Here is a 10,543-nt window from a genome sequence, read left to right as displayed (position 1 = left end):
TTTTATTATTATGCTTCGAAATTTTTCTCCCTGAATAAAAAAAAATCATGCATATTCCCTATTTATAAATTTTATGATAATATATGAGAACTATGTATGAGAACGTTGGAATTTAATTTTCCTTAATGGCAACCTCAAAGAGAAAAGAAATAGAGGCTGTTTTCCAATTACAGAGCATAATGCGACTCAGTGCCGCACAATGCCGAACGCGACATGCGCCACCCAAAGCAGTGTTCGGAACCGTTCGAACAGTTTCACTTTTACCGTGGTTTCATAAAACCACACAACATTTTTTTAAGTAATTTGGATTTTGATTATTTCATTAACATTTTTTTCAATGTTTGTATCTTCATCCATACTTATATTTATTTTTTTAACACAATTTGAATTAACTTTGATTATTTCGAAAAAACTACAATGAAACGAAAGCTTTAAATTTTTTTCCAACAATTAAAAATTACTAACGTTAAATCGATTGCACGCATCAATTCACGCGCATTACTTTTTCTAGTGCTCGATTGTGCGAAGCGTTGATTATGCCGCATAATGCGCTCTATACTCGGATTTTTAATTAGATAAAGTAGACTGACAGCAGGCAGCAGCTAATGTCACTTTGTAAAATAATGTTGCCACATTTAAAGTAATAGTGAGGAATTCAGTTCTCATTCAATCAGATGAATGAACAATGAGTGTGAATAGTTCATCATTTCAAACTATAAAATAACATTATTTCTAATTGTAATATATAAAGCTATATAAGATATAAGTTACTAGTATAATGTAATTATAATCATTTTTTTATTTTTATTTTTACGATGTTTACGTTACTGTTTTCTTAATTTTTTCGTTAATTGTAACTAATTACGTTGTGTTTGTTGTAATTGTTGTGTTTATTTGGTGTTATATTGTTACACACTAAATATTCACTAGACGATCGATTCAATTTCATTCATTCCCGATTTTGAATCATTCACTTTGTGACAACTCTATTTTTATTTCATCAAAAACTGACAACACAGAAAACGTCAGTTTACTTTAACTAATTAAAAATCCGAGTATAGTGCTGTTATTGGAAAACGGGGATAATGGGCAACCTGTAGTTGACAGTTGACACGAATTGACACTGACAGATAACCGGTTGGTACCTGCCAGTAGGAACCGGGTAAAGTTGTTAATTGCTCCGAGGGTAAAGTAGGTCGGTAATATCGCGAATAATAAATATAAAATAAATACATACTTTAATTTCGTTTACTTGTACTCTTTGTATGGTGAACATCGTTAACAGTAAGTACATTATAAAGTTTGGTTTTGTTTGTTTAGAGAACCGACAATTTTAGTAAGAAAAGGATGCATCTTGCTACTTATGTTTCTTTTAAGAATTCAAGACAATAAGCTATCGGGAATGATAACGATATCGAGTAAGAATTAATAAATTAACTTTCTGTAGGTACCTACAACACAATATTTTGTTTTACATTAGTACATAATTTATAAAGTAATTTAATAGGTGCATTGGTGCATTATTTTTCAATAATATTAATTATATTGTGGTTGATATATCCTGTAATATACCTACAATATATCATCAAATAATTGTTGAATTCTTACTTTTTCATTGAAAGTTATTCCTTATAAAATATGTACTTGCATTTGAAATTTTCATTTAAAAATCATAAAAGTACCTAAATAATATGAGCGAGATAATATTTTGAAACCTTATTGAAGCCATGTTAATTTTGAATATTTGTATACTTTTTCAAATTTGTCTATTACAATCACAATAATTATATTCAGTTAATAACTCTAAACCATTCTTACATATGGCGGCATCTGTTAATAAATAATTTTATTTTCTCATAAAAACTTATTCTAAAGTACAGATTGCCAGACAATTTTTTTTTATATTAACATACACAAAAGATTAAGCAACTGTAGCGGAACTAGGGCTATTCTTGTATTCCAGCTTATGGCACTATCTCCCCATGTTACAATATTGTCTACAAAAGAAATTATTGTTGAGTGGTTTGAGTAAGTATGCTATAGATGGCGCTATTGTGCGTATACTGGTGTGGCAAGACATTAAAATAAATGTATTTTCTTTCTTTCTTTCTTCTTTCTTTCTATTTAATAAAAATAATTACAACCCTTTACACATTTGACCGTTCATAGTTATTCAGACAGAAAATGTCTGTCGGGTCAGCTAGTAATATATAAACCAAGAATTAAGAAAGTCCTGTTATTAAGAATTTAAAACCCCATGTCAAACATACCAAAAGACTAGAAGACACGATCAGCCAATACTGCCAACATCCGGAAAAATACTCCACATACCAACTACGGAGGAATAGGTGGAGGTAGTTTACAAACAGCAATTTTTGAATGACCGTCAAGACGTATAACATCTCAGTCTCCCCGTGACCACGCTCGCTGTAAAGTGTTCGAAACGTCGGGAAAATAATAGAATGAATAAATCGCGTTTAAAATCCGTTAAAAAGTCTTTAATTTCTAAATGTATAATACTCGCGTAAAATCAAACATCAGAAAATACTAAACCAAGAATGCCAAGTTTGTGCCTGTTAGGCTCCTTTGAATTTAGAAATGGCTTGAACTCTTATTGACGTGATGTCTCCCCGTGACCACGCTCGCTGCATAGTGTGCGAACTGCGAAACGTCGGGATAATAATATGATGAATAAATCGCACTTAAAATGCGTTAGTCTTTAATTTCTTACAACAATTTTCTTTAAATATTAGGAAGTATTTATTAACCCTCTAGGTCTAAGTGATAAGGGCATTCCAGACAGGAGACTGTCGATCAATTAAATTATACAGTTAGTCAATATAATTACATATGTTAGTTTGTTTGCTCACCTATTACACTATCTACCCTCTTTTTTAAATTTTATTCCGTTTGTTACGGTAAAAATATGTGATATTTTGCTTAAACACTCTCTCCTCCAAAATGAATTTGGTGATTTTAAGCTCTTTTAGAAGACAGTCCATCACTTATAAAAAAATTATAGGTAGGTAATATAATTTCATGCTGTGACTATTTCGAACGGAACAGCAATGAATATCTATACATCAAAATTATAACCAACCGCGACAAGTGTCTCTAACTTATCACGAAACATTAGTATTATTGATGTTGAGAATAAAAAAAACGTATTTACTTTGCGTAGGTATAATTATTACGTACAAAACGTAGGTATAATTTTTGTGGGTTCTAATTGAAAACAATAAGTACCTAAATATAGTTTATTTTGGTTTCAGATGATCGAGTTAAGTGGAGAAAGTTTAGCCAAGCGACAGCATGAGCTGAACGCAAAGGTAAAGGACACAATTCATAAAGCAATAGTTTTCGAGGATATAAAAGATTTGGAAGAAAAATCCGACATCGACAGGTTGTATAAGATTGATGTCGCATCTCAATACAAAAATATTGATTATATTGTAGAGGTGTTGAAATGTGGAGACAGCTTGTACGTGTCGAGAGCCCTGAAGTGCGAATGGCTGTATAACGATGAATATGCACATATTATCAACCCTTATTACTTACAGGACGAGATATTCCCACACATGTCTCCAAAAATGAAAACGAAAACGATTAAAACAATTGCTGCTCACATTAGAAATGAAGCAAGGGCAATTGCGTTCTACGAATATTTTAAAAATCTTAAAATGAATGAATTCGCATTTAAATTTCTTGTATCCACATCGGAGACTTTTAAACTTAATGCTCTCAAACATTATTTGAATTTTATGGAAGATTATATCGAGCATTTACCAAATTATATTGGCAATTCATTTATTCTCGCTAAGGCTTTTATTTCGGAATTAAATTCGAGTTACACAAAGGATTGTGCTTTAATTCGCCTTTCATACTTGTATAATATTGATGATAATCAGTATTTAGACTTATTTGAAAGTAATTCCGAAGCTGTGATAAACGAAAAATTTGGAGGTAAAATATCTAAGAGTATTATGACTAAACATAAAGATCGAGTACTCAGCTTACCACTTATATACGTTCCAAAAATTAAAAAATACACATTACTTCGACACAGTACAGCAGATGATGCGAAGAAGTACATAACCGTTTTTTTTCCAAAAACGATCGGTGAGTTTTGGCAACGTAATGTTTATAACGAATATAAGCATTTTTTTGACTTAATCCCCAAAACAGAAGTATTTAACTTCCTCAAAAGTACTTTTGTGTCTCATTTTGGAAATGAACCATTTGAAACGGATGTTAGCTTCTATAAAAATAAGTATTACAGTATTTTTACTGAAGAAGAAAGAGAACAATGGGCTCTGAAACATATAGAGAGAGGTGAAGAGCTTTTGGGGAGTAATAATGATTACATTTGGTATAAGTTCGTTCACTTTGATAAAGCATTGAAAGGAATAAAGCAGTATATTCTTGTTACTACAAATGATCAAGACAGAAACAATATGGTTAGTATTTTAGTAGAATCATCTAGAAGCCAGAGAGATTTAGAGAATCTATTTGATTACTATTACAAGAGGTTTGTTAATGAAAGTGAAACTTATAAAAATGACTTCATCTCCAAGATAATATCAGAAAAGAATGTATTTGAATTTGATGATGCCTGTTGGGATGCATTTAATAAAATATTGTGTAGTGTGGGAGTGTATACCCCAGGATCCGATCGTAAGTTTAAATTGGTATGTTTGACATACAATATAATACACAGCAAAGCTATCAACGATGTTCTACTACTTCACATAGATAATATAGGGTATTGGGATTTGGATTCCGTGTGTAAACGTTTAAAAAAAGAGGACTGTGATAAAGTGTATAAGTACCTCTATGATCATCATGTCATGAAATTTGAAACGGTTGATAAAAATGACGCAGATACGACCAAACAGGAAAGAATGAACATTGTTAATAAATTAATTGATGTTTTAACATATTTTAAAAAGACGAAAGTCGATTTGCCTTTGAATGTACAGTCATTTATAGAAGAAAACGTCGAGCAATTTAATTACTATAAGCTATTGCCTTTAGACGACCGAAAAAAAGAAAAATTAACAGAGGTGTCTCTTTTGCGCCTTTTGAAGAAAGATAAAAAATTGGTCAGTAATAAATTTTCTGAATTGCGAGAGAGCATGGACGATAGTGAATTTAGATTTAAACGCTTGATGAGCAAAATTCGAATATATTTTTCCAATGACCTTTCAAATGAATTTGTTAAATTTTTCACTGATTGCATAGAGAATAATATGAGCCCTTATAACTATGTACAATCCACGTATATTGGAAGTTCTGCTGTGTTCGGTATCTTACAATTAGCAAATGAGGATACTAAACTAAAATTTTTGACAAAATATGCACCAAACGAAGGGAAAATTGCACACGATAAAATTGATAAAAATATAAATTTATAAAGAATAGAAAAAATTCGATCACGAGGCGGGACTCGAACCCGCATCCTTCGCGCCATTCCGGGGCGGATGCCTTACCAACTCAGCCACTCGTGACCCGCCAGAGCAATCGAATTTATTCTATTCTTTCAGTTTTATGTGTCTGAAGGGACACACCGCGCGCCATCTATTGAGATGATTAACAACCATTTCAACCAATATGAAGCACTTTTCAGTGAATACAATATTGTAACGATGGAACACGACCTTTTTTGTTGAATTTATATTTTTGGTTTTATGGCATTCAAATGCTTTATAAATATAAATTTATAAAGAATAGAAAAAATTCGATCACGAGGCGGGACTCGAACCCGCATCCTTCGCGCCATTCCGGGGCGGATGCCTTACCAACTCAGCCACTCGTGACCCGCCAGAGCAATCGAATTTATTCTATTCTTTCAGTTTTATGTGTCTGAAGGGACACACCGCGCGCCATCTATTGAGATGATTAACAACCATTTCAACCAATATGAAGCACTTTTCAGTGAATACAATATTGTAACGATGGAACACGACCTTTTTTGTTGAATTTATATTTTTGGTTTTATGGCATTCAAATGCTTTATAAATATAAATTTATAAAGAATAGAAAAAATTCGATCACGAGGCGGGACTCGAACCCGCATCCTTCGCGCCATTCCGGGGCGGATGCCTTACCAACTCAGCCACTCGTGACCCGCCAGAGCAATCGAATTTATTCTATTCTTTCAGTTTTATGTGTCTGAAGGGACACACCGCGCGCCATCTATTGAGATGATTAACAACCATTTCAACCAATATGAAGCACTTTTCAGTGAATACAATATTGTAACGATGGAACACGACCTTTTTTGTTGAATTTATATTTTTGGTTTTATGGCATTCAAATGCTTTATAAATATAAATTTATAAAGAATAGAAAAAATTCGATCACGAGGCGGGACTCGAACCCGCATCCTTCGCGCCATTCCGGGGCGGATGCCTTACCAACTCAGCCACTCGTGACCCGCCAGAGCAATCGAATTTATTCTATTCTTTCAGTTTTATGTGTCTGAAGGGACACACCGCGCGCCATCTATTGAGATGATTAACAACCATTTCAACCAATATGAAGCACTTTTCAGTGAATACAATATTGTAACGATGGAACACGACCTTTTTTGTTGAATTTATATTTTTGGTTTTATGGCATTCAAATGCTTTATAAATATAAATTTATAAAGAATAGAAAAAATTCGATCACGAGGCGGGACTCGAACCCGCATCCTTCGCGCCATTCCGGGGCGGATGCCTTACCAACTCGTGTCGTGTTCCATCGTTACAATATTGTATTCACTGAAAAGTGCTTCATATTGGTTGAAATGGTTGTTAATCATCTCAATAGATGGCGCGCGGTGTGTCCCTTCAGACACATAAAACTGAAAGAATAGAATAAATTCGATTGCTCTGGCGGGTCACGAGTGGCTGAGTTGGTAAGGCATCCGCCCCGGAATGGCGCGAAGGATGCGGGTTCGAGTCCCGCCTCGTGATCGAATTTTTTCTATTCTTTATAAATTTATATTTATAAAGCATTTGAATGCCATAAAACCAAAAATATAAATTCAACAAAAAAGGTCGTGTTCCATCGTTACAATATTGTATTCACTGAAAAGTGCTTCATATTGGTTGAAATGGTTGTTAATCATCTCAATAGATGGCGCGCGGTGTGTCCCTTCAGACACATAAAACTGAAAGAATAGAATAAATTCGATTGCTCTGGCGGGTCACGAGTGGCTGAGTTGGTAAGGCATCCGCCCCGGAATGGCGCGAAGGATGCGGGTTCGAGTCCCGCCTCGTGATCGAATTTTTTCTATTCTTTATAAATTTATATTTATAAAGCATTTGAATGCCATAAAACCAAAAATATAAATTCAACAAAAAAGGTCGTGTTCCATCGTTACAATATTGTATTCACTGAAAAGTGCTTCATATTGGTTGAAATGGTTGTTAATCATCTCAATAGATGGCGCGCGGTGTGTCCCTTCAGACACATAAAACTGAAAGAATAGAATAAATTCGATTGCTCTGGCGGGTCACGAGTGGCTGAGTTGGTAAGGCATCCGCCCCGGAATGGCGCGAAGGATGCGGGTTCGAGTCCCGCCTCGTGATCGAATTTTTTCTATTCTTTATAAATTTATATTTATAAAGCATTTGAATGCCATAAAACCAAAAATATAAATTCAACAAAAAAGGTCGTGTTCCATCGTTACAATATTGTATTCACTGAAAAGTGCTTCATATTGGTTGAAATGGTTGTTAATCATCTCAATAGATGGCGCGCGGTGTGTCCCTTCAGACACATAAAACTGAAAGAATAGAATAAATTCGATTGCTCTGGCGGGTCACGAGTGGCTGAGTTGATAAAAATGTTTTATTCACTCAAGAACAAATATGCCGCTTTGCATGTTATTCTCGACCTCCAGTGCCTCTGGAAAGCATTACATCGTACATTAAAGGGGATTATATTCACTATTGTATGCCTATGTTTAATATGTACCTGGCTGGCTTACCATTGTCAATGTCGTGTAGGTTAATTGAGTTTCTGTTAAATAATCCAGTTTCAATTCAGAAACACGGTATACGTTTAGCCTTCAATGCATACAATCCAAAAGATTTAAAAGCATTGATATCACAAATTTGGCAAAGGACTAAGAATGTGTCGTTAAGAGTTGTGATTTATAAAGCTCTTGTACAAAAAATTGCTAAATCCTTGGATACTACCCAAGATGAGTTGATGGATTCTTTGATATCCATCACTTCGAATTTAATTGAGGACGACCAGAATGAATTGTATGACACTATGCTCTCCAATGATGTACCTTCGAGATTTAAAACTTCTGTACTGAAAACTGCTTGGCTATCTGTAAAAAAGTTTTCTAATAAAAAATCCAGGAACTTAAAAATAAAGGAAAGAATATTAAATGCAATTAGAGAATACACACCAGATAGACACTTTTGCAGAACTCAAATAATTGACGAACACCTTCAGTACATGTTACATGAAAATGGACTACTACAAAACCATAAAACAGAATTAAAAGAATTACAAGAGCAGTTATGGCTTTTAACATTTAAATATATAGTAACTTGCAATAACCAAAGTGAACTGGAGGAATCACTTGCACTATTGCAAACAATTTTAGAACTGTTATTCAAGAATTGGAATGTAGTAGTGGATAGTAAATTCGTCGTGATTGAATTCTTTGATCATTTTATCGGAAAGCTTAGAAGCGACACATTTGATATGAATGGTAATAATGACTATATTATCACTATTTATGAACATATTCTTAAGAATCTTCTGGAATACTCCCCAGGCTATGTTATGTTCCGAACAGTTTTGGATGTGAAACTTTATCTAATGATGTGGAAAATAAAATGTGAGAATGCTACAGGGGTTGAACGAATAGCGAATCTTGTACACAAGTCATTGTTAATCTTCATGCAATATCTAAGAGATAACAATAAACTGATTCCGAGCTTACTGGGCGTGATAGGTGATATTATAACGACTAATATACGATATTTGGCGATGTCAAAGAGAATTGATGGTGATATTCTTATAGGGCATATATGTAATGAAATTGTATCAGGTACCGACACAGACCTTATTATCCTCTCTATTATTATATTAAGTGAAACTTTACTACCAGATATGAAATGTAGACCAAGAGCTATATTTAAAGCACTGTGTTCACAGTTTGTACAAAAATTGAAACAAATTAATAATTTTGAAGTTCAGAGTTTGTATTACAATAAGTTCATTTTGAATGGTTATGAGAAAAGATTTGAAAATCAGTAAATTATTCGATATTTTTCTCTGGACGTTAATGATATAAGACAATTCTGTTGTATTTCCTACATTTTGCTTTAAATGTTCCAATAATTTAAGTTAAATTTACGTCACGTTAAGTTAACTAACTACAAATACTTGCCTACGATTTTATATTTTTTCGATTTCTACGAATGATCTTTTTAATTTCGAAGGATGCATCTAGATCATATAAATTTTTAGTTACCTATCAATAAAAATATTTTTTATTGGTTTTTTGGATTAATGGAAACATAAAAAAGGCTTTTCATAATATAATGATTCGGCAGTTGATCTTAGCCCATTACATAAAACTTGCAAAATATGATCCTTATTTATTTTATTACATAAATGGTTAGTGTGGGAGTCATGAAAAGGTTAAAAAACTGCTCTAGATTTATATTGAATTTTAAAATACATATATGTACCAATAAAGTTCGTCATAAATGCCATAACGTCAAGAAAGCGATGTAGGTAGGTACTAATCTAAATATAAGATAGCTTAATCATCTATGTAGTAGGTATGTATGTTTTATTTACTCACAGAATTTACTCAATAACCTAAGCTTTTTTATATTGGATTTATACATTAATAAAAAACTTTGCTACCTATTTTGTGTCTTTGTTTACCTCACCCCTACATGTTTTATAAGTACCTAGTTATAGAAACGATACACGGTCTAGATTGGCAACGTAAAAGTCAGGTAATTGCCCGATTTATGTAGGCGAGAGATGATGTAATCTGATTTATGCACAGGATTTATGCGTGTGAGTAATAGTTTTCTACTAATGGTTGTTGCCGTTTAGAAATAGGATATTGTTGGTGTTTATTTTAGATTATGAAAGACGGATGCAGCGCACCGAACTCGCCGAATACTTGGATATTTGACGCCCCTATAACTGTTCTGCTTTCAATGTACTGTGTGCGTGTGTTACAGATGTTGAAAAATTTCCCTAATCATTTCTGACTTCTGTCCATTATTTATTCTACTAGCTTTCCGCCCGCGGCTTCGCCCGCGTTTTCAAAGAAAAACCCGCATAGTTCCCGTTCCCGTAGGATTTCCGGGCTAAAACCTATCCTATGTGTTAATCCAAGACCCAAGTTACCCTCTATATATAAGTGTGATAAATTTCATTGCAATCTGTTATGCTAGGCGTCCACTAGGCGGATCGGGCCGGGCCGCATCGCAACGCAAAAATACGCCGGCCTATGTTTTGTATGAAACATCGTCCATTAGCGACGGATCGGGTCGGGGCGGGCCGC

At 33.8% G+C, this 10,543-nt stretch overlaps 1 protein-coding gene across 1 annotated transcript; it reads left to right on the top strand.

The window, feature by feature from the left end:
* The first annotated feature begins 1,151 nt into the window (after nt 1-1,151).
* On the top strand, nt 1,152-9,891 carry LOC149478435 (uncharacterized). The gene is made up of 3 exons (XM_089709599.1): nt 1,152-1,284; nt 3,273-5,391; nt 7,826-9,891. Exons 2-3 carry the CDS (start codon nt 3,273-3,275, stop codon nt 9,268-9,270), a joined length of 3,564 nt encoding a protein of 1,187 aa, XP_089565725.1. The 5' UTR covers nt 1,152-1,284; the 3' UTR covers nt 9,271-9,891.
* The last annotated feature ends 652 nt before the right edge of the window (nt 9,892-10,543 follow it).

This window comes from Colias philodice, chromosome 22 (genome assembly GCF_061535455.1).
Source record: "Colias philodice isolate Cphi_HAF_F1 chromosome 22, ilColPhil1 Martin Lab GWU primary, whole genome shotgun sequence".
NCBI lineage: Eukaryota > Metazoa > Arthropoda > Insecta > Lepidoptera > Pieridae > Colias > Colias philodice.
The sequence above is the reverse complement of the archived record's forward strand: the minus strand, read 5'-3'. Positions and strand labels throughout refer to the sequence as shown.

Coding starts and splice junctions, on each gene's coding strand:
- LOC149478435 (XM_089709599.1), top strand. CDS start 3,273: ATGATCGAGTTAAGTGGAGAAAGTTTAGCCAAGCGACAGCATGAGCTG. Junction 5,392..7,825: donor GAAAATTGCACACGATAAAA/TTGATAAAAATA, acceptor CGAGTGGCTGAG/TTGATAAAAATGTTTTATTC.